At 34.5% G+C, this 26,603-nt stretch overlaps 2 protein-coding genes across 2 annotated transcripts; one reads left to right on the top strand and one right to left on the bottom strand.

Moving 5' to 3' along the window:
- Window positions 1-11,360: 11,360 nt before the first annotated feature.
- On the top strand, window positions 11,361-13,089 carry LOC109151858 (cytochrome P450 81E8-like). The gene is made up of 2 exons (XM_019299461.1): window positions 11,361-12,275; window positions 12,365-13,089. The coding sequence occupies exons 1-2, from the start codon at window positions 11,400-11,402 to the stop codon at window positions 12,983-12,985; spliced, it is 1,497 nt and encodes a 498-aa protein (XP_019155006.1). The 5' UTR covers window positions 11,361-11,399; the 3' UTR covers window positions 12,986-13,089.
- On the bottom strand, window positions 13,075-17,055 carry LOC109151879. Its single transcript, XM_019299479.1, has 8 exons — window positions 16,843-17,055; window positions 15,313-16,148; window positions 14,884-15,142; window positions 14,574-14,795; window positions 14,039-14,212; window positions 13,723-13,896; window positions 13,510-13,623; window positions 13,075-13,410 (listed from the first exon to the last, which is right to left on the bottom strand). Exons 2-8 carry the CDS (start codon window positions 16,035-16,037, stop codon window positions 13,096-13,098), a joined length of 1,983 nt encoding a protein of 660 aa, XP_019155024.1. The 5' UTR covers window positions 16,038-16,148; window positions 16,843-17,055; the 3' UTR covers window positions 13,075-13,095.
- Window positions 17,056-26,603: the final 9,548 nt, after the last annotated feature.

Genomic DNA, 26,603 nt, shown 5'->3' with positions numbered 1-26,603 from the left:
AGCCGATGTACTATTGGGGGGGGGGGGGACTGTGCGTTTAGAATTGTGGTATGTGCGTCTTCTTGTAATGGTGTGTGCGTATTACTGTTGTGGCGTGTGCGTTTTGGTGAATTGGAGGTTTATATTGATTTTTCTGTAATTTGAGATCCAAGGATCTAAAGTATTATTGGGGGTATGGTTGAATGCATGTTGTTTGCCCGGATATGGAAGAAGTTAACTGAATGGGTAGAAGTGGTTTGTTATTTTTGGGGCGTCACGGAAGTACTATTGGAGGGTCTGTGCGTTTGGAAATGTAGTCTGTGCGTCTTCTTATAATGGTATGTGCGTGTTACTGATGTGGCATGTGCGTGTGCGTTTGGAATTGTGGTCTGTGCGTGTGCTTGTAATGTTGTGTGTTTGTTACTGTTGTGGCGTGTGCGTTTTGGTAAATTGGTGAATTGTAGGTGTAAAATATTTTTCATGTAATTCGAGATCCAAGGAGCTAAGGTATTACTGGGGGAATAACAAAGTTTCAACCAATTAAATAAACAAAAAATTAAACTACAGAAAAAATAAATAATAAATATATTCGGAACACTTGAAGATGGGATTAAGTTCTATAAGAACTATGCTGCAGTTGCTGAATTCCCCTAGCCCAATTTGATTCACGGCTTTCCGTTGAAACGCATTAAATCGCTTCAGCTCTGCAGACTAAATGCTTCGGAGATGCACGAGTTTTCATATCTGGGAAGTTACCTACATCATTACCCCCGGAACCAGCTTGTGCAACCCCCAAAAGGCGGATCTCCTTGAGCAAGAGTAGACACCGTAACGGAGGGGCTGGTGGATCTACTTGAGTATTAGGCGAGTCTGCACCAGGTGAGGGTACAAAGACCTCAGAATTGATCCCTAAAAAAAGCAAACACCAAAACAAGACGCCTATTTTGGTCAAAAAAAAAGAGAGGAGAAAACTGAATTAAAACCACAAGGAAGGTAATACTATACGCACACACTATAACATTACACTGCACACGCTAAATTAGAAACAAAAAACCAAGATGACTAATGCCCAGACCAGGTATTGCCTATTCTACCAACAATAACATTTAAAAACATAACCAACAAAAACGGGAAATAACATTTTACATACAAACAAAGATAAATAAACAAAAGCACCATATCACAGCAGGACACCCCACACTGAGAATTTCGTTATAAACAAACAAGACAAACAAACATGAAGTATGTAACTGGCAGAATGGACCTAAAATAATATTGTTGAAAAAAAACTACACCAATGAAAGAGGTCAAACGAATTTAAAGAAAAAAAAAAAACAACTAACGAAAAGAACTAATATTTACTTACAACAATGATGCAAAAAATATCGCACAGTAATTCACACACACCCAACCAATGTAATGCACATAGCACTAGAAGATTACATGTTATAATAAACCATAAAAAACTACATTCAGAATTTTTATGGCAAATTACATCCAAATTAAACTACTACCCCACATAACAAAATACAAAATGACATTATCTAAACAAAAGATTACCAATTTAGAGCCCTACACACAGACTCAACACCTATAGCATAATCTTCAGTTTCATATCAGTAGGAATAACAAAGTTTCAACCAATTAAATAAACAAAAAATTAAACTACAGAAAAAATAAATAATAAATATATATTACAATAAGTTTGACCACAATGTAAATAAATCATGAAGATTGCACATGCTGGACTAATATAACGCACACACCACTACCCACTATTACATTAGCATATCGGACCACCTTCCCCCCCCCCCCCTGAAATCCCCCTGGCACTAGCACCCCGTGACCCCGAAACTCTACCAGGTACAGTAGCATATGACTAAGATGTTTGTGCGTTTCTGGTTAATAGATACAAACTAACACCAAAGAAAAAAAAAAAAAAACCGCAACAAACAAAATCGTATCATCCACCCCACCCCCTGCCGCCAGTCCGAAAGATGGTATGCCAGCATCACCACCACACCGCCCCACCACAAACTCCCACCAAATCACCCATCACCCCCCAGACCCTACCCACCCAACAAAAAAACTCCGAACCACGACCATGCAAACACATCGCCGGTGCCCCCACCAGAAAAAATCGGAATTCAAAAACGGGGAGCCCAAAAAAAATCCTAAGAGCAGGCAAAATTAGTCGCATCTCCCCCTCCCCAATCAAACTGGGCGAACCAAAAAAAAAAACAACCTAGAAGCAGGCAAAACCCGCCTCCCCCCAAACGCAAAAATGCATACGCCGGAAAACACAAAAACAAACAAAATTCAACAACAACAACAAAAAAAAAATTGAAGCAATCGAAGCTAAAAATAATAGGAAATTCGAAATACTTGAACGGGAACCAGACGAAGCAGCTCTCCGTCGCTTCGAACGAGTGCTGGTAGAACCAACCATTATACGACACCGAAGACGCCTTCCCAACCGATTTCTAGCGGCAGCGGACGGCGAACGCAATGACGGAGAAGAAAAGAGTCGGACGAGAAGCAGCGAAAGATCTCTACCGTGACTAGCGGAAAAGAAACGAAGAGACACCGAATCAGCGCATCAATATAAAAACGGCAACACAATAATGACTCATGGCTAATTACATTAATACCCCCAAAGTAAACGAATCATCTCATTATAAGCTTGATCTTGCCTCTAATCACATCCGCACAAAACCAAAAACCAACGCCCAGGATCGACCCTCACCGGACCTCATTTTAATTAGGTACCTCACCTGATCCAATATATATATATATATATATATATATATATATATATATATATATATATATATATATATATATATATATATATATAGGGAAGGGTTTAGGTGCGGGTATAGCTTCCCGTGCGGTTAGATATAAGCCGTTGATCAAATCTAAATCAACGGCTCAAATCAATGAAAATTAAAAATAAAAAAAAAAACGCGTGTTTGGAAGAAAGCCACGCACCTTAACTTTTAGATCTTAAGCACAAACTCACGCACATTAAGTACAAAACCCACACACATTAAGTACAAACTCACGCACATTAAGTACAAAATCCACGCACATTGTTGGACAAGAAGACGCACTTTTGGTAGACGCTTTGGTTTTGGTAGACGCTTTTGGTCATTTAGACGTGCTGCATGCTTCTTCATCCAACACACATTAAGCACAATCTCATGCACATTAAGCACAAAACCCACCACTTTAAATTTAAATATTAACTCACAAACTTTAAGTTTCAACAACTCTGACATTAAGCACAAACTCACGCACATTAAGTATAAAACTCATGCACATTAAGCACAACATCACGCACATTAAGCACAAAACTCACGCACTTTAAGTATTAACTCACAGACTTTAAATTTTAACAACAACTCACGTTAAGCACAACCCCACGCACATTAAGCACAAACCTCACGCACCTTACGCACAAAACTCACGCATCTTATATACAAAACTCACGCACATTAATCACAGATCCGCTCACCTTAATTTTGACCTAGATGCAAAAATTACAAAATTGCCACCGCGTCTTTTTTTAAAATTTTGGTAATCCTGGACGTTGATTTAAGCGAGATGAATGGCCCAGATTAAACCGCACAACCGCACCTGGGCACCCTAACCGCACCAGAACCTAATTATATATATATATATATATATATATATATATATATATATATATATATATATATATATACACACACACACACACACACACACACACACACACACACACATAAAAGCAAAATTCTCATATTTAATTTTTCCTGTCCAAACTTTTGTAGTCAATTAATTAAATATTTTTATTGGTCAACTAATTAATAAGGCTTATTTGGTAAGAAAATGTAAAATGAAGGTTAACTAAAATATATTAATTGGTAATATTATGTATGGTATTATTTTTTATAATATAATTGGTAATATTATTGTTCAATTATAATAAAAATCCTAATTTTAATTCGTATTATAATAAAAATCATAATCGCCCTCTTAATTTATAATCTATAATATAATTAAAAATAAAATCCTATTTACCTAAATTATGTCAATTAAAAAGAGAAATGAATATTAATAATTGACTCAAAATTAAAAATTTTTAAAAAGAATGGAAATTAGGTTAATTGAAAAAAAAATAAATATTAATAATTGATTGAAAAAAATGTTCCATAATTGACTAAAATGGAAAAGGAAATGGTCAGATCATTACTTTTTAATTTTTCTCTATAATATTACACTGTAGAATAAATCAAATCACAATTATATCATAAATATTTCACAAATTTAAACAATAGAATAGAAATTAAAAATAGAACGAAAATATTTCAATAATAATATTCTACATCATCAAGTAAAGGTAAATTTAAAATGAAATCAAAATATTTCAATAAGAATATTGTACATCATCAATAGTAAAGGCATATTTTAAACAATAGTAAAGGTAAATTAAAAATAGAATAAAAATATTTCAATAATAATATTCTACATCATCAGTTAAAAATTGAATGAAAATTATGTAAAAATATCACTGCGTCTGATTTCTAATTGACTCATTGACTCATTGACTGAAAAAGAAAAAATAATTGACTGAAAATGAATATGATATTACTAATTGACTGAAAATATAAAAGGATTGGCTACAAATAAAAAATGATTCATAATTGACTAAAGTGATAAAAAATGGTCAAATCATTGCATTTTAATTAAAAATTGGACGAAAATATTTCAATAATAATATTCTACATCATCAATAGTAAATACATATTTTAAACAATAGTAAAGGTAAATAAAAAATGGAATGGAAATATTTCAATAATAATATTCTACATCATCAATTAAAAATAGAATGGAAATTAGGTAAAGATATCACTACATCTGATATTCTAATTGACTAATTGACATAAAATAAAAAAGAACAATTGGTTAAAAATATAAAATGATCACTAATTGACTTATATTCTACGATTATATATTTTCACCCGAGTCACCCATCGTAATGGATTGAAGATATTAACTATAGACGAGGATTGACAAGATTGTATTGCTACTACCAATGTCGTATACAATGAGGTTTCAATAATGTGTAAATACAGTCTGTGATATTATGTTCTTTTAAATGACAAAATTGTCATATATCTAGACAAAAAATATATTTTCCATACAAATAAATTAGGATAGCAATTCATTCCTATAACTAAGTTGCTAAAGAATGAGCACATTTGCCTAATTTATAAAAATACTAAACAATAATAAATAAAATCTTCAAAGTTACAGCACCGCATGCGTACATCTACACATTAGCTATTAATTTGAGCAATTATTTGCTCAAATTCAAGCAATGATAACATCAAAACATATAAACGATCCAAATCATATTTTCAATTGCACTATATAATATTTGATATTCTAATTTAAATAATTATATATCAATTCAAATATTTTCTTGGGGGGGGGGGGGCGGAGTGTATTCAATCATGACTTTTGTACAGTTTTAAAGACTTTTAAAATTATAGATTTTAATAAACTTTGATTGACTTTCATAGAGTCGTTCAAAACTTTTTAAAACTTTATAAGACTCTATAAAAGTTTATATAAAATATATTTATAGACTTTTATTAACTTTTTATTTTAAAAAGTCTACAAAAGTCATTGAAATTCTAAATTGAATACATCCTTAAAAACTTTCAATGATTTTGATTCTTATCATTTATAATTTTCTTACAAAACATTTATAATATATCATAAAAGTCTTCTTATTATATAGTTCTTCACCCACATCAACATTTTCAACATTATTATTTTTATCCATAGTATGCTGAGATTGCTATATATATATATATATATATATATATATATATATATATATATATATATATATATATATATATATATATATATATATATATATAATCAACAAAAAAATCATTTTATTACAAATTCATAACAATATTGAACAATAAAATTTATAATAAAAGAATTGATTAAATAAAATATTTAAAAATATAATTACAAGTTGCATAAATAAAAAAATAAAAATCTAATATTAATAATATATTAAAAAGAATTATACTTGATATATTGCTAGGCATCACACAAAGTACTATTATTTGCAATAGCAATTTGAGACTGCAAACAATAACAAGGTGCTACTGTTTGCAACCCCAAATTGTTGTTGCGAACAGTAGTTCGCTATTCGTAGTAACCTGTTGTTAAAAAATGAAAAATATATATTATGAATATAAACATAAAAAGAATAAAAATCAAAATATATAAGTATTTATATGAATATTATGAAACATATACTAAAATTTGACGATGAAAATTTTACTTTGTTCATGTATTTAGGGAGAATTAGAGAAAGTTAGGGATAAAAAATTCATAGAGAAAATAAAAATCAATAGAAACAAGCAATAATGAACTAAAAATAATATTATTTCGAACTTTTAGATGAAGAGTGTAAAGTTTAGGAGAGAGAGAAAAATTAGTAGAGTTTAGATATGAGGAAAATATAGGATAATGAAGAAAAAAAATAATTTTATTGAATTTAGATAGGTTTATAAACTTTAAGTAGGGAGAAAAAATATAGTTTAAATAGAGAGAGAACGTTCAAAGTTGTTAGAAAGAAAATTTTGAAATCTTGGGATTGATGGTTGGATTTCAACTATTTATATTTGAGAAGGAAAAGTCTACAAAAGTCTTAAAATTAAAAAGTCTACAAAAGTTCATAACTTTTTGAATACCACATGAGTTTTAAAGACTCTTTAAAAGTCTTAATCGAATACCATACGATTTTTAAAGACTCTTTAAAAATCTTGATTGAATACCGCCCAACTTTTAAAGACTCTCTAAAAGTTTGAATTGAATACCTCCAAACTTTTAAAGTTCATAAAAGTCTTTAAAACTCTATGAAAGTCGTGATTTAATACACCCCCTTTAATATATTACAACAAATCCATTCCGTGCATCGCACGGGCGCAAATACTAGTAATAATAATAATAGTATTATTATGAAATAAATTACAATTATAACAACAACAAAAATAATAATAACAACAACAACAACAACAATAACAACAACAACAACAACAACAAAAACAAAAATAATAATAATAATAATAATAATAATAATAATAATAATAATAATAATAATAATAATAATAATAATAGTAGTAGTAGTGTGCAATCTCGTAATGCAAAAGGATTTAAAAAATAAAGAGCATGCACGTTTTGAACTTTGGACCTCCAAATTGAAATTGAAATTGAAATTGAAATACAATAAACACATGTTTCCTACCATGTCTTCATAAAGCCTTTTCAATTTAATTGAAAACTTTTAGTTTTTATTTCTAAATTAGTTAGGTAAAAATGAAATATTGGGCCTCTAAAATTTAGAGCCCTGTGCGGTAGCCTAGCTTGCACAGCCCAAAAACCGACCCTGACGCGTATTGCCATTCTTTCCTTCATATATTTTATTCTTTCCCAGCAAATCAAGATTAGTCGAGCAATTAAATAAGGGAAGAAAATTGAGGATTTTACCATCGATGAATAAGAGGGATGGAGAATTATGGATCGGAGAGGAGAGTAACCTGACAAATAAGAGGGAGGAGAAATTACCATGTTAACCATTCTTTTAGCAATCAGCAAACGGAATTGCTAACAGATGACTAAATTGAGTAAAACCATCAAAATCGATGACTAAATTAAGATAAAAAGTCATTTAGAACTTAATCGAGTAAAACCACTATAGTCGGGGACTATATTGGTTATTAACTCATAATTAAAGTCTTAAAGAATTCATCCATAACAGGACGTTTGGTTGGAGGGAATTTAAATTCCATTCCCACTTAATTCCCACATAATTCCAAAAGGCTACTAAATTCTTTAGTTTAGTTGGAAGCATGGACGGAGCCAAAGGGGGGGCAGGGGGGCACCCCACCCCTTATATAATCTTTGTATGTAAATATGTATATATGTATATATAGTACATGTTTGAGTATTAGTATAAAAAAACTGTTAATTCTTAATAAGAAATGAGTTAGTTTAGTTGGTAAAGTATGTGTTTGGTTATAATAAAGGTTAAGAGTTCAAACCCTTTGGGTGTTAATATAATTTTACAGTTTAACACAATCACATTTTAATAGTTTTTTAAAATATTTAATACACATACATACATACATACATACATACATACATACATACATACATACATACATATATATATATATATATATATATATATATATATATAACATTTTTTTATATTAATAATGAGATGTGTAATTTAATTATAATGTGTTTTTTATTCAAATTATTTTATCAAATTAACTATGTTTCATATTTTGTTATGAATACTTTTATAAAGTAATAATGAGATGTGTAATTTAATTATAATGTGTTTTTTATTCAAATTATTTTATCAAATTAACTATGTTTCATATTTTGTTATGAATACTTTTATAAAGTTTCGATATGTTTTATTTTTTGCACATATCCAATAATAGTTACACATATATTTCTTAAGTAGTTTTACAGTTTTTTTGGCTACTTCCCTATGGCTTTTAACACAATCACATTTTAATAGTTTTTTTTAAATATTTAATACACACACACATACATACATACATACATACATACATACATACATACATACATACATATATATATATATATATATATATATATATATATATATATATATATATCTAAAAACATAATAAGCATCAATTAAGGTTATATCCTTGATTTATGTCCCTCTTTTTCTATGCAAATAAAGGTGTACATTTTACTTTAAATGTTATACATTCCAATGTTATTAGACAAAACTACCCTTACACCGTTATAACACCGTTAGTTTTTAATTCTAACATTGATAACACATCATTATTACCATACACCTATATCTATCATATTTTTTTTAATTATTATTTTATTAAAATCATTATAAATTAATTTAATACTTAATTATATTTTAATTAAATTTCTAAAAATGACAAATTATATATGTGTGTGTACAAAATACATATATTATTTGTGTATATATAATTCTTTTTGAACGCATGTATATATAATTCAAATTATAATTTTAATTATTTATATTTATTAATGTTTTAATATTGAGCATGAATTTTCACGCATCGCGCGTACAAAATGCTAGTATATATGTATATGTGTGTATATATATATATATATATATATATATATATATATATATGCTGGTAACGAACCGAACATAAACGAGCGCAGGTTGTTCGTGTTTGTTTGTTAAGGTTTTGGAGTGTTCGTTTGTTAAGGTTTTTGAAAATTCTGTTCGCGTTCGTTTTTTAAGCGTTCATTAGTGTTTGTTAACGTTCGTGAACACGGTCACGAATGTATTCGTTAACATTAATGAACACATTCATGAACATGTTTGTTAACAAGCACGTTCACGAACATGTTCATTAATATTTGTGAACATGTTCGTGAATGCTTAATAACCAAACATATGAACATGTTCATGATCACAATTCGTTCGTGAACAAGAAATAATCTATGTTCACGAAAAATAATCAAACAAGTAACACAACTACAAAGAAAATACAAACAAATATTAAACTAATACAAACGATTAAACAAACACAAACGAGCTTGTTCACAAGCATCATTAAACGAACACAAACGAGCTTGTTCACAATCTCTTAGCAAACGAGCTTAAAACTGTTTAAACTATGTTCGTTTGTTAACCGAGCTCTAAATTTTGTTTGTTAATGTTCGTTTATCTTAATAAACGAACATAAACAAACGCTTACCGAACACGAACACGAATAGTTTATCAAAAGCTCTGTTCGCTAACACCCCTATATATATATATATATATATATATATATATATATATATATATATATATATATATATAACATTCTTTTATATTAATAATGAGATGTGTAATTTAATTATAATGTGTTTTTTATTCAAATTATTTTATCAAATAAATTATGTTTCATATTTTGTTATGAATATTTTTATAAAGTTTCGATATGTTTTATTTTTCGCCCATATCCAATAATATTTACACATATATTTCTTAGGCAATTTTTTTTTAAATATCTCTTTTATTTTAATGTTTCGCCTTTACTGGAAATTTTTTTTGAATTCGTCCCTATTTCGCCCCCCCCCCCCAACAGAATTCCTAGCTCCGTCCCTGGTTGGAAGGAATTGTAATTCCACGGAATTGCAATTCCTTCATTTTCATGGAATTAAAATTCCATGCCTACCTTGGAATTTTAATTCCATGGATTTTATGAAGAAAAAAAAAAAAGATAATTATGAGACAAAATTACACATCCCTTTTTAAACCTAAAATTGATGTTTGACAACAACAATGGACATTTTAGACTTTATAGTACTCATTCCCTTTCAATTCCATGTATACCAAACATTAGAATTGAAATTCTCAGTAATTTTATTCCTGTCAACCAAACACTGGAATTGAAATTCCCACTTTATTCCCAGTAATTCATCTCACATAAAATTGCAATTCCTTTTCCACGCAATTCCCTCCCGCCAACCAAACGCCCCGTAAGTGTTAGTTGTGTTCACTTTTTTTTTTTTTTTTTGTCTAAGCTATCATTGACGTTGCTTTTTTCATTATTTTATTAACTTTTCGTGTTCACTTTTCGTCCCTAATATTTTGTTAGTAAGGGGACAAAAAGTGCAATCCCAATAATAACTTAGAGATAAAAAGTGAACATGGTCAACAATTACGGATAAATTTTACAATTATCGTATAACTTAGAAATATAAAGTCCAACTTTCCTTAAAAATTACAAAGATGGATTTTGAAGTTAACAAAGCCAAAAATAGCCTAGAAGTAACTAGTGCTAAATTTGCTTACTGCCTCTTCTAAACATGTTGAGGGCATTTTTCCTAGAATGTATGACACGAGAAAATGGCACGAGTTGGATTGTTAGAGCTACAGAGTTTGGCGGTCACAGTTGTTCAGTAGGGAGTATTTAGGAGAAGAGACTAATTTTTGAATCAATATATGATCTGTGTGTTGAGCTATTGAATCACAATAATTTACATTCTCTTAAATGTTTTATTGTGCCAAAATGTAAGGAACTTTTGGGTTGAAGATTTTACCTTTTGAGAGAAGAAGAGCTACAAAATTTGTTGTCAACACGCCTCAAGTAGTGCGTACGTAGGTGCTGATGCAGGCATGCATCAACGCGTCAACATTGTTTGAAAATACAAAGCCTTAGCTTAGGTTGATGAACAAGTTGCATTGTAAATTTCAACATACATTAAAACTGAAAACTACTAGCCCGTACTAGGACGTAGAAAAGTCTTGTGAGCAGAGATTATAATAACGTCCACAACTAACGTAACAAAGAATTATTGTAAGAAAAGAATTGAAGATGGAAGCTTCAGGTTCGATATACATATTTGTTTGTGTTATGCTTGTCTTTCTAGCAGCTTTGAAACGTCTGTCAAGGAAGACATATCACAACCTTCCTCCCACTCCATTTCCCAAACTTCCTATCATAGGCCACCTTCACCTCATTAAACTACCACTACAACGGAGTCTCCACCAAATTTCTCTTAAATATGGCCCCATTTTCACCCTCCAGCTCGGCGTCCGCCGTGTTGTGGTGGTGTCATCGCCGTCGGCCGTGGAGGAGTGCTTCACCAAGAACGACGTCGTTCTCGCCGACCGCCCTCGCTCCACGGCAAGTAATTACCTCAGCTACAACTACACTACCTTAATCAGCTCCCCCTACGGCGATCACTGGCGCAACCTCCGCCGCATTTGCGCGCTGGAGATCTTCTCCACCAGTCGTCTCAACTCGTTTAAGTCCGTCCGGCAAGACGAAGTCAAGATTCTGCTGCAGAAATTGGTTCAAACCTCGCGACATGGGTTTGGGACAGTTGATCTGAAATCTAAGTTTTCCGAACTGTCTTTTAACATCATATTGAGGATGACTTCTGGAAAACGGTACTTTGGTGTGGATGAAGACGACAAGGAGGCTATGGAGTTCAGGGAGCTTATAAAAGAGGCGTTTATGAGCGGAGGAGAGGTCTTGGATTCTCTGCCATTTTTAAGGTGGATAGGTTACAAGAATGTGGAGAAGAATATGAAGAAGCTGAGTGAAAGGTTGGATTCATTCTTGCAAGGACTAGTTGATGAGCACCGCCATGACAAGAGCCGAAACTCCATGATTGATCATTTGCTGTCACTGCAAGAATCACAACCAGAATATTACACAGATGAAATCATCAAAGGGCTTATGATGGTAATGTATTTAACAAGCCAAAATCTCCTATTTGATAATCCTATATATCAGACTGGAATTGACATCTATCAATTGATAATAAATGACAGGTGATGCTGCTAGGTGGAACAGACACCTCAGCAGTGACAATGGAGTGGGCAATGGCCATTTTGCTTAACCACCCAAGGGTGATGGACAAAGCCAGAGTTGAGATTGATAATCTTGTGGGACAAGAGCGCGCGATTGAAGAAGAAGATTTGCCTAAGCTGAAATACCTGCAGAATATTATTTTAGAGACATTTCGGCTGTTTTCATCTGCACCATTACTAGTACCCCACTGCTCATCTGATGACTGCAAGATTGGGGGATATGACATTCCACGTGGCACAATGTTGTTGGTGAATGCATGGGCCATTCACAGGGACCCCAAGCTGTGGGATGACCCCACAAGCTTCAAGCCTGAGAGGTTTGATAATGGTGATGAGGTTGAGTCAACCAAGCTGTTACCCTTTGGAATGGGGAGGAGATCATGTCCAGGTTCTGGACTTGCTCAGAGAGTTGTGGGATTGGCTTTGGGATCACTGATACAGTGTTTTGAGTGGCAGAGAGTTGGGGAAGAAGATGTTGATTTGACTGAAGGGAATGGATTCACTGCACCTAAAGCAGAGCCGCTTGTGGCCATGTGCAAAGCCAGAGGTTTTGCTCATAAAATTCTGTCACAAAACTCCTAGAAAATATTTCTGTAGCTAATAAAGTAGAAGAATAGATAATGATTATGTATGTAGACTGTAGAGGAAGTTATCATCATCAAACTAATAAAAGAACCTTCACTTCACTCTGATTATGGAGCATCTCTCCACACTTCCCGGAGAAGTTGATACCTGACAACATTAGTCCGACCAGGTTTCATCAAATTTGGAGAATCCTTAAAGCAGTCAGCAAGAATTGATGTCAATGGCGAGTCCAACTCATCAAGCTCAACATCACTGGTATATGACTTTTTGAGTGATGATAATCCACTCCTCTTTGGAGCTTGGTTCCCTATCTTCTCCAAGAAACTGGAAAGAGAGGCTGTTGGAGGGGGCTTGTATGACGTTGATATTACAGTGCATGGAAATGTAGTGATACGTTCTCCAGAAGCAGCATCCAGGTTGTCCTTAAGTATGAAAATTTGTAAAAACGTCAAGAAAATTTCTGCTATATAAAACTAGTGCAGCCTGCATATTTATCTTTGGAATTGGGAGAAAGAACCAACCTCAAAATCTAAAGCCTGAAAGACGGTCTTGGGGATTGGTTCAGGACGGAACTCATCAGGAACAAAACTGCTGAGAACCCGCTTTATCAGTGCTGGACCGAATATTGGGCAGAACTACATGCAGCACAGATTGGAAGAATCATTATATGCATTATACAGTTTTGATTTGCACAAGGTTGAGTATGTGATGTTTGCTCATTAACAGGCACTTACTTCGTTTCTTGTGGTTTCATCAACAAGTGTCTCGAATGGAAGCATCATGAGGTTGCTCAGAGCATTCAGAAGGCGAAAAGCTCTGAACGAATCCCCAATAACATTATTATCACCAGATGAATCATCATCTTCAATGCCAATGAGATCAGTAAGCCATCTGGACCAGTTTCCAACCTACAATGAAGGGAAACCAGTTAAAATTGGCTAATTGAGCAATAGTTTGAAAGTCTCTTTTGTTAAAAAGTGTTCAAACAAAGAGAATATGTGCCTAACATGAAGCTACAAAGAAAATTTGATGAAATGGACATCTACTCACAGCATTTTTTAACTGTGCCCCAGCCCTGAAGCTTGATTGGCCAATGGGAATTGGGAGTATATTAGGATCACTGATGGGATCAAATGCGGGATCGGTAGGCATGTCTTCAGCAGATCTTCGAAGGATGGCGTTGAACATTGCCACGTCTAGCCTATTTACCAAGTGTTTCATTGCCTATCATCATGAATGTACAGGCTTAGCAGTAATTTCTAGTTTTGAACAGGAAAAAAAAAAACTTCACTCATGCTGTCAGAGAACATCTTCATAAACTAAAATAATTCTTCATATTCAATACCTAATGAAAACCTTGACAGATGAAATCTCACTATTAAGTCAGCAGAACAAACAAGGAAAATAGAATGAATGTCTTCATGAGTAGAAAGAATGTTCTTGGCTAATACCTAAATTTAAGGTTTCTTTTTTAGGTCAGTGTATACTATATTGTATAGTGCCTAATGGCCCATCATCAGCTCTTAAACAATGACAAGTTATATATTCCCTGCACTTCAAGAAATCTAGCTGTTCAAAGACTTACTAGTTTAGACAGCATAGGTAAGCAACCACAGTTGTGTCCTCCTGCTCGGATTGGGCAAAGCCTTTCACAGGCATCCTTAAAAGAATTCCTCCAAATTTTTATAGAATTATTACCCTGTTCTTGATCAGCCAACGCATGTTTACTCCCATATGTTCTCTTGACTGTTGAGCCCCTAGTTCTGTTAGCTTTCACAACAGCTGTTTGCATGTGTGGAGTCAGACACTGCAGGCAAGAAGTGAAATTATAAGAACTAGTCGTACTAGATTTTAAAAGAAATCAGCATAAAAATCTGATGACTAGAGAGATCAACCTGCCACCATACAGATTTGATAACTTTGGAGAAGATCCAGGATTCAAGTTTTTCCAATGCTTTAATGAATGAGTCTATGTCTTCCCAGTCATCAGTGTTTTTAATTAAATTATTCTTCATTCCCTCAGTTGCAGAAGGCTTCACCATTCTCTGCTTATACTTTTTATCCCATGTAGAACCACCATTGCTTCCATCATTTCCTGTAGCTTGACTGATAATTGCTCTCAACACAATACAGTTTGACAACCAGAAGGTCAACCTGTACAGCACAAAAGAAAGTTTAGAAAGCCAAATAAACTGGAGGAATTGGATTTAACCTGACATTCCAGTAAGTTCTACATGACAAACCCCCCCATTGAATTATCCTACTTCCCTTTTGTTTTCCAGCTTCATTCATACATGGCTAAGTAATAAAGAATAGGCACATACCTTGGAACATCATTGCCACATGCTCTAGAAACCAAAGCCAACCCAGAGACAGCTGCCCTGGCAGCACTTGCCTGTTTAGCTTGGGATCCTTCTCTCCATGCATGGAGATAGAATCTAGCAATACGGCGAGCTGGGGCATGAAGCTTGTTTGCATAACTTCCATGTTCTGCAACTACAGAATAAAGGCCAATCTCAATGGCTGCAGCTTCCTTCAGTTCCTCTTCAAGCATCTTAATTTTAGACTCCCACTCAGGTTTGCCATTGGACAACTCAGCATCTGGAACTCCTTTTTCTATTGATGCAATACTTGGGTGCAATTCAGATTTCATTTCTTTCTTCTCAATTCTTGCTGCATTTCTAGCATACGTACTAGCATCTACCGCCACATCGTTTCTTACTTCCTTTATTATCTTACTGTCACTAAAAAGATCACTTAGAGTGGCAGAATCCCTTATCTGGACAGACCTCACTGACTTTAATCTATCCTTGTTCATCTGCGCTCCAATAGCATTTTTTATGGAGTTCATTGTACCTTGTCTTCTCATAGCATTGCCAATTACCTTATTCTGAGAATACTGCCTTGTATCCTCAAGGAGCAGTTCTTTGCTTCCCAAGTGTGTATCCCTTGCATCTATAGCTTCATTTTGTTTAACTTTACTCCCTTGAAATTCTTGGGAGTACCCTGAGTTTATTTGTTCAAATTCATTTCCTCCCTGAATATGCATTTGTGAAGATGTAATTTTGGATATTAATCTGTCAATGTACTTCTCTTTGGGTTGCTGAGTATTTTCTTCACTTTTGCTTTTTCCAACAGCTATTTCTCCATAAAAGTCATTCTGCATTTTAACACCAAAAACATCAAGTATAAGGAAGAGAACCTGAATTGGGACAACCCAACCAAGTTGGTTGATTTGGTAACCACACGGTTCCAAACACCACTAAGAGTGGGAGTGACCTATTAGCCTTCTTGGTTTGAGCTGGTCAGCTATAAGTAACCTAAAATGATTTACCTCTATATGGTCCTTTATCGATTAAAGTTATTAGGTGGGATTTTGTCAGTTTTGGACAAATTAAGCTGGTTTACCTTCTTGTGATCCTTTGTCAACTACGGTTACAAGGCAAGATTTACCTACTACACACTCTTGAGTAGTGGTTGCGAATTTTCCTAATCATTCAAAATATGATAAAGCTCGCAATATTGGAACTTACCCCGTACATACTTTTGGATAGTGGAAGTAAATTTCCCTCGTAATCCAAAATATGATAAAAATAACTCACAATAGCCTTCTTCTAATCTAGCAAATTGCATGCGTGTAATGAGAAGTATAGAGAACCAGCTAACGGCCCTCACATGTGATTTTATACCAAATTATAAAATGTATTTCTTCTCAACTAAAAGTTTAAATTAATATAAATATTATGCTCAACATAGCTGCATTTAATAAATAGAGAACCTAATCCAGTGAAGAAATGAAGAATTATTAGGATGAATGAGATATTATAGAATGCAGTCAGATTCCAATTAAGTACCTTCTCAATCTGAGATGGCGAAGCCCAGGCAGCCTCAAAGATTGAAGAAGCAAAAGTTGAGGAGGAATGCGAGGAATCATCATCAGTATAAGAAGCAATGTCAGATTCATATTCAATCTCGAACCCGGACTCTTGTCTGTCCTTGTCCACTGGCTGCACCTTAACATACAGCGAAGGCTGCAACAGCCCTTTCGAACTCTTCTTACAATTCAGCGGAACACTAATGGCTAAAGTATCTCTAATAACTCCATATTCCGCAAAGTTAATCGAAGCAGTGCCCAAAAGTTGCCCTTGACTGGCATTCTCCCTCGGAGATTCATAGAGGTGAAATTCCAAGCAATTCTTCTTAAATTTCTCCCGCGATTTCTTCCCCCGAAGCAGGGTTAAGAAAAGCGTGAATGATTTGTTAAATTCCAGGAAATCATCTTCGACAGTTGAAGTAACAAACCCAGAATTCCGATCCCCATTTTCCCACTGAAGCAGCACGAACTCAACAGATCTCAACGACTCCGATGGCGGCCAGGGCCTGATCATCTGTATATGAACAACATAGTCTATTTGTAACGGAGCAAACTTTTTCTTCTTCCGCTCTCCGAGAACCATCGCTCCGAAACCCAATCGAGCAATATAGTTCTATAATCATTCAAAATCAACAACTATGAGCATATGTTTCAGATGAACCTAATTAAAAGAAGCAAATACATACAGATACAGATGAGCTTTAAACTTGGAAAAGAATACCTGAAGGCACGAGTTCCTCTGTGCTTTTCACAAGCGTTAAGGACAATATGAAGAATAGCTAGTTTAGGATTATTGTGATGATATGATGCAGGAAATTAAGGAGTTACGCGTGAAGATGAAGAATATGAGTTTCGTGCGTCCAACTATGTTTGAATTTGGAGGGAACAGGTAGTGGAAGATCGTTAAAATCATTTAGAATATAATAATTATGGATTGTGGATTACTTTTTTACCATTTCACAATTATAATACTCATTGGGAATCATTATTCGCATGGTATGAAATATGATACCCAAAACACACACATATATATGGGCAGAGCTCTACTACATAGACTACCAAAATTCTACTCCCTTATTAATACTTCCTTAGGTGGAAGATCGAGATTTATTATTTTCATCATGGGGTCTACAGAAAAATATCTACATCAAGAACATGTGAGAGGAATACAAATTGCAATCGTTATGCGTTGGACCCGTGTCCAGCATGCTTGCTGGAACGGCACTGTTATCTCTTTTTTTTTTTTGTTTTTTTTTTGTTTTTTTGTTTTTTTTTTTTTAATTTCAGACCGCTTCGTTATAGGAGTATATGTTCATACTATAATTTTATTACTATATGTTAATAACTGTACATTCATAACTCCATAACTGTACGTTCATAACTCTATAACTGTACATTCATAACTCCATAACTGTACATTCATAACTCCATAACTGTACATTCATAACTCCATAATTGTACATTCATAATTTTCGAAGCTCTATGTTCACAATTTTAGAGCTCTATGTTCATAATTTTATCACTATATGTTCATAATTGTAAGTTCATAATGTTAGAGCTCTTTGTTCATAATTCGATCAATAACTGTACATTCATAATTCCATAACTGTAGATTCATAATCTCATAACTGTAGATTCATAACTCCATAAATGTAGATTCATAACTCTATAATTGTACATTCATAACTCCATAACTGTACATTCATAATCTTCGAAGCTCTATATTCACAATTTTAAAGCTCCATGGTCATAATTTTATCATTATATATGTTCATAATTGTAAGTTCATAATGTTAGAGCTCTGTGTTCATAATTTCATAATTGTATAACTGTACATTCATAACGGCATAACTGTACATTCATAACGGCATAACTGTACATTCATAACGGCATAACTGTAATCCAAAAAAAAAATAACGCCGTTAACGGCAAAACGCGCACGAATTTTATTTTTTTTTAACTAAATGACGCGTTTTTTTTTTTTTAAAACGACGTCGTTTTGGGCCCGTGTCCACAATTCAGTGTGGACACGGGTCCAGGGCATAATTTGCCAATAAATTAGGAGTTTAAAATGGAAGTACACCCAGTATTTTTCATATGGGCATGCTCTGAGAACATGGTCTTCTAATAAAAAAAATAAAGATTGATTTCAGGTGTTCATAGGGTTTTTGAAAAAAAAAAAAAAAGAAAAAAAAAAAGAAACAGTTAATTTTATAAATATTAAAAACTTGTAAGAATGAGTTCATTTTATAACTATTACAATATATATATATATATATATATATATATATATATATATATATAACCAAAATAAATAATTTTGTAAAAATAAAATTATATTTTAAATTATTTTTATAGTCAATCTTTATTTATTTCGGAGTATTATAATCATTGGGACTTTATTGATTATATATGGCACAATTGGCCTAAAAATATGAAGGTACTATTGTTTTATTTGTTTGGTAATTTCTTCTTTGTTTACTGTGAGTGACAATGGAAATTCAAAATTGCATACACTAATTTTTTCTCATTTAAATAAAACACTTTTATATTTTTCTTTTCTTTTTCTTGTTTGTTTGTTTGTTTTTTTGTTTTTTTTTTTTTTTGTTGGTATACTTAAGGTTTTCACCGTCGAACACATTGACTAATCCCCTCGCTGAATTACAGACACCTCTTTTGAGTGGGATAGCTGGCCTGAAGATTTAAGACGGCTTCATTCCCAAACTTTTCTTTTTCTTGTGATTAGCAACATAGTCATCCTGATTATATTAGGACAAACACATATTGTCTTTATAAAAATGTAATGTTTCCTCTTGGGGGTGTAATATTTATGGATAACTATTACAAAAATGTAACCAAATCTTTTGAAAAATATTTAATCTGATCCGTCCAATTTTTTCAGATGTAAGGTTGAGATTGATTTTTAGAAAAGACTTGTTCTTATTTGATCATAATTAATATATATATATATATATATATATATATATATATATATATATATATCATGGTTGCAGTAGGCGCTAGGCGCTAGTCGGGCGCCCGGACAGCGCCTAGCGCCTAGGCGGTCTAGGAGGCGCCTAGGCGGAATCTATGCGGTGCTAGGCGGGCGTCAAAAAATTAGTGGTAGACTTGCAGTTTGACAATTTTAATGAGGTTGTTTTCAACATTTAATCAAATAACACATCCAAATAAATGAATTAATGATAATTCATAAGTCATAACATCAAAACAATGGTTTTCAAAAAAAAAATATATTAAAACAATATTAAAAATTAAAAATACTCAAATACTTCAATCATCCAAAGATTCAAAGTATCAAACTAGTCTACGAGTGTATATATGTCATATTATATATATGTATGCGCGCGCACACACACACACACATACATATATATAATAATAATAATAATAAAATAGGCCGAGCCGATCGGTTAACTCGACCGAAATGGACGAGTTAACTCGACTAACTTAGACGCTAGGCGGCCAAATCGACCGAGTTAGGCGCTAGGCGGACCTAGGCGGGCGCCTAGGGGGGAAATCGCCACGGTCTAGAGGCGCCTAGGGCCTAGGCGGGTGCCTAGACCGATTTTTACAACCCTGATATATATATATATATATATATATATATATATATATATATATATATATATAGAGAGAGAGAGAGAGAGAGAGAGAGAGAGAGACAGAGAGAGAGAGGGAGAGAGCAAAATAAATAATTTAGTAATTATTGGGACATTATTGATACACAATTGGCCTAAAAAATATTAAGGTATTATACTATTATTGTTTTATTTGTTTACCCAAAAAAAAATATTATAATTTGTTTCATTTAAATTAAAATCTTTTAATTTAGATTTTTTTTTTCCTTGTAGAGATTAGCAACTTAGTCATCCTAATTATATTGGCAAATTATTGTGTGAACCGTGGTACACACAACTGTGTAGACCACAGTCCAAAAATATCGTCGTGAATATTAGGAGTAAAAATAATGTATATTATGTGTTCGAATAATGTATGTTATATGTTAGAATAATGTATATTACGTGTTAGAATAATGAAACATCTTGGGTAATATAATGTACATTATGATTTAGAATAATGCATATTATAAGTTATAAAAATATATATTGCAGCTGAGCACACGAAAAAATAAAATTAAACAAAACGACGTCATTTTTGAATCACGGTCCACATAGCTGTGTGGACCACAGTCCACGCAATAACTATTGAATTATATTAGGACAAACACATATTGTCTTTTAAAAAAAATGTAATGTTTCCTCTATTACAATAGAGTCAATTGTGTTAAAAAAAAAAAAAATGTAATGTTTCCTCCTAGGGTGTAATATTTATGGATAACTATCAATTGCTTGTGTATTTTAGTATGGAGCAAAGAATATTTAGGATTGCTTTGACTTGGCTAATAAGATTTTCACGATTTCTTTCACCCACACCTTTAGAGAAGGGAATTATTGCACAAGCTTCTTTGCTAATCTAGCGCACAAAAAGGATTGGGGCACCTGAGTGTTCATCAATGCTATGGACGGGTTGGTTGATCTTTTGGTTCGCGACGCGGGAATCTCTCAATCGCAGAGTTAGATAAAGTCTCTCTTTCTTCACAAAAAAAAATATATATATATATTTAGGCCTTTAGTGATTATTACTATTAATCAATTATTGTGTATTAATATATACTTTAAATATGGAACAGATGAAATTTAGGACATTAATGAAAGTGACTTTTTTGTCTAAATAATACACAAAAATAATAATTAGGGGAGGGAAATTAAAATACTTTAATAATTATGTATGGATAAAAGTCATAAAACAAAGTAGTTTAAATTTTAAATCAAACAGGTCAAATTCGAGATCAAAATTGAACTCAAATTCGAGCCTAAACTCGAGGTGGAATTCGAGCCTGAACTCGAGCTCGAATTCGAGCTCGAGCTTGAACAATTGAGCTGCTTGAGCTCGAGCTCGAGCAGCTCGAGCATCAGTTCACGAGCTCGAACAGTGCTATCATTAACGAGTACGAACATGAGCCTACCCAGGCTCAGGCTCAACTCGGCTCGTTTACACCCCTACTAAATATTTTAAATTCTAAAATTTTTAATATAATTTATAACTTTCTCATAAAAACACAAAATATTGAAGTCTAAGACCCACCTCATTTGACTTCCCGCAGCACTGGGCGGTGACAGAGTGAATTGAAAAGAATTGCAACAATGACATCGGGTTGGAGGGGATTGGCAACCACCACTACAAAATTGAATATATATAAATAATATTATTTGTCCCATGCAATGCACGGGATAAATATTGTTAAACATATTATTCAATTGTGTGCATTAATTATAATTTAATTTATTATTTTCAGACAGGAGAAAAATAATAATTATAAAATTGTATTTAAATTGCGAATTGAACAAAAAAAATAAACATGTTAATACTATATATACAATAAATATTCAAAATAAAACTTATGTTATTGATGAGAATATAATTGTGTTGTATTCAATCATAATGTCTGAGAGTACAGAGAGCGAATATATAGAGATGTTAGATAGAATCCTAGTCTAACACGAATAATATAGTCCTAGTCTAATATGGATAATAGAGTCCTAATAGTCCTAATACTCCCCCTCAAGCACAAGGTTGGTCGGCCAAAACATTGAGCTTGCAACGGAGTAAATTAAAACGTACAGACGAAAGAGACTTAGTAAAAATATCCGCTATATGATCTTTGGTAGAAATAAAATTGACTTGTAATTCCTTCTTCTCCACTTTATCACGAACAAAGTGGTAGTCGATCTCAATGTGCTTGGTGCGAGCATGAAACACCGGATTAGCACACAGATAAGTAGCTCCCAGATTGTCACACCAGAGTTTGGGCACAGAAGGTGGCGCAAACCCGATTTCCTTCATCAGAGAGACGAGCCAGTAACCTCTGCAGAGACATCAGCCAGTCCTTTGTATTCAGCCTCAGTTGATGAACGAGCCACAGTATGTTGTTTTCGACAAACCCATGAGACAAGATTGGTCCCCAAAAATACAGCAAAACCACTAGTAGATTTGCGATCATCAGGATTGCCAGCCCAATCCGAATCAGAATATGCATGAATATCTAGAGAAGGAGAAGACGTAATCTTAAGACCAAGATGTAGTGTCCCATTTACATACCGTAACACCCTCTTGAGAGCCGCCCAATCCGCAGTAGAGGGAGAGTGCATGTGTTGACACAAACGATTGACTGCATAGGAAAGATCAGACCGAGTTACCGTAAGATATTGCAAAGCACATGCAAAGCTGCGATATTGAGTGGGATCAGCGTATGGTACCACGGCATCAGTCTCGGCCTTCGTGGTTGAAACCGGAGTAGCCACAGGCTTGCAATCAACCATACCTGCTCGTTTTAGAATATCCTTCATGTACCGTTGTTGAGACAGAAGCATGCCATCAGACAACGGAATGGTCTCAATACCCAGAAAGAACGAGGGCACACCCATATCACGAACTTTAAACTCAAGAGCCAACTTGTCAATAAGAGCAGTCACATGAGCCGGATCAGATCCTATAACCAAAATATCATCCACATAAACCAGAAAATATAGACGAGTATTGCCATGTGAATATATAAATAGAGAGACATCCGTCTTGGAATGTGAGAAACCAGCAGAAACCTGAAAATCATGCAAACGAGTGAACCAAGCACGGGGAGCTTTCTTAAGCCCATATAAAGAACGTTGAAGGAGATAAACGTGCCCGGGCATCGTTTTGTCTTCATAACCAGGGGGCTGGCGCATATAAACCGTCTCAGCGAGATTGCCATTTAGAAAAGCATTGTGTATGTCCAACTGGGTCGAATAGTCCATCCACGAGAAATATCTAAGGATAAAAGAAGACGTACCGTAGTCGGTTTAACAACGGGACTAAAGGTCTCAAAGAAATCCTCACCGGCAATTTGATTGAATCCCTTAGCAACTAACCGAGCCTTGTAACGCTCAATCGAACCATCAACCTTTCTCTTGGTTCTAAACACCCACTTACATCCAACTACATTCATACCTGATTTAAAGGGAACAAGCCTCCATGTATTGTTGTGCACCAAGGTATTAAATTTCAAATCAATTGCATCCCGCCATTCAGGAAATTTAACCGCTTGAGTAAAACATGTAGGTTCAGGAGTAACAGCAGCAGCAGATAAAGCAACATGATCATGTGGTCCCGAACTTCTCGTATTCATTCCATGAGAGCGAACGGGTGAGGGCGCGTGACGAGACCAACCACGAGGCCGGCCTCTTGGCCGAGGAGCCGGTTGGTAAGTGACTGTCTGCTCGGACTCGGTCACGGGCTCGGCAGTAGCAGGCTGCTGGCGGTGGTGGTCAGAAGCGGCTATGGGCGCGGCAGGAGGGTCACGAGCCGTGACAATAGTCGGATCACCACCAGAAACAATTGGTGCAACACCCCATGGCTCCGGGCGTGGTTTTGGAACCTGTGAATCCACAGAAGCAACAAAAGGAAAGACAGCCTCATCGAATCGCACATGGCGACAGATAAAAACCTTGTTAGTGTTAGTGTCTAAACAACGATAGCCACGAAAAGATGGAGGATATCCTAGAAAGACACAAGGGGATTACCGAAACTGTAGTTTGTTGCGATTATAGGGACGCAGATTTGGAAAGCATAAACACCCAAAAACACACAGATATGAATAAGATTGAGGAGACCGATGCAAAAGATAGTGAGGAGATTTATCAGATAAGACAGGAGTGGGCATTTTATTGATTAGATAAACTGCAGTTTCAAAAGCATAATCCCAAAAACGAGATGGAACAGAGGATTGAGCCATTAATGCTAGTTCCCGTTTCAACAACATGCCTATGCTTACGTTCTACCCTGCCATTTTGTTCATGAGTATACGCACATGGTTGCCTGTGACGAATACCTAAGGACGCAAGAGTGGAACCAAGCTTTTTATATTCTCCCCCTAAATCAGATTGAAAAAAAATAATCTTGCGAGAAAATGAACGTTCAACTAGTGACCGAAACTTATCAAATATAGCATACAAATCAGATTTAGCACGCAGGGGATAATACCACATATAACGAGTGTAATCATCCACAAACAACACAAAATATTTAAATCCAGACGCAGAAAGTAATGGCGCAGGGCCCCAAATATCTGAATAAATTTAATTCCAAAAGATGCGTACTAGTAGTTTCGACACGAGACAAAGGAAAACGAGAAGATTTTCCCAATTGACAAGAGGAACAGACATTGGGAAGATCACTAGAATTAAATGTACCAACAGACGAAGACGCTAAAATTTTACGTAAGACTCGAGAATGAGGATGACCCAACCGCATGTGCCAAACGTAAGAGGGCCGTGCAGCAACAAATGCAGCAGGGGAAGCAGAAGACGCAGGCCATGTGTAGAGACCCCCAGACGCATGTCCCTTAAAAAGAATCTTCTTGGTCAAAATGTCTTTCACATAGAAACAAAGAGGGTGGAACTCAAAGAAAACATTATTGTCCTTTGCAAAACGCTGGACAAATAATAGAGAAGAAGAGAGACCAGGGACATGCAAAACATCATGTAACTTAAAAGACATAGAATCAGTGGCTAACGAAGCAGAACCAACATTAACAATAGGCAAACCTGTACCATTGCCGACTCGCAGAGTCTGCGGGCCATCATAACTTGTCGCAGAAGTCATCAAAGAAGAATCAGGCGTAGCATGATTTGTAGCACCAGTGTCAGGGAACCACTGATGAGGACCGTTGGAACCACCATTAGCACCAGAGATGGCCACATTAGCCTAAAAACCCGGAGCCCCTGAATAACGCCGAAAACAGTTGGCTCCCGTGTAACCAAAACGGTTACAAATTTGACACGGATCATCATAGCGCCAAAAACAATTGGCTCCCGTGTGACCAAAACGGTTACAAATTTGACACGGATCATCATAACGCCAAACACAATTGGCTCCCGTGTGGCCGAAACCTTTACAAATTTGACACGGATCATCAACGTCACGTCGTTGACCGGACCGCTTCTGATACGGTGTATCTTGGTTTGATGCCATCGGCTACTAAACGTGGATGTTGGAAAAGAAAACCCTGGCTAACTGATACCAGATGAGAATATAATTGTGTTGTATTCAATCATAATGTCTGAGAGTACAGGGAGCGAATATATAGAGATGCTAGATAGAATCCTAGTCTAACACGAATAATATAGTCCTAGTCTAATATGGATAATAGAGTCCTAATAGTCCTAATATTATTAATAAAAATAAAGTGTTAAAACATTACAATTATTGAAAACTTCATGATATACCATGTTAGTGGTTGATATAGAAGTTGCACTTGAGCCCACCCGTGCAATGCATGGTATAAAAATAAAAATAGAATAGTTGTCTTTCAAAGATATATTATAGACAAAAATTAAAAAAAATACTAAATGAAGAATTCTAAGAGAAAACATTGCATATAGACATTGGCTCAAACAAAATGAAATCAATCGTACACTCTTCAGGCACTAAGAATGCGAGAAACATCTTCATTTCACCATTTCTGTCTCTCTTTCCACTCTCAGCTGCGAAGAATATGCTCCTTCTTCTCTCTAAAAATTTGTCTGTCCGATCACTTTCTCTACACACATCTTTAGTGTTAAGTGCGTAAATCCTTTCCGAAATCCTTGATTTTGGAATAGATCTGTTGTATCTGCCTGTCCAATC

This window comes from Ipomoea nil, unplaced genomic scaffold (assembly GCF_001879475.1).
Source record: "Ipomoea nil cultivar Tokyo-kokei standard unplaced genomic scaffold, Asagao_1.1 scaffold2297, whole genome shotgun sequence".
Taxonomy (NCBI): domain Eukaryota; kingdom Viridiplantae; phylum Streptophyta; class Magnoliopsida; order Solanales; family Convolvulaceae; genus Ipomoea; species Ipomoea nil.
Note: the sequence above shows the minus strand (reverse complement) of the source record. Positions and strands in the feature narration are given on the sequence as shown.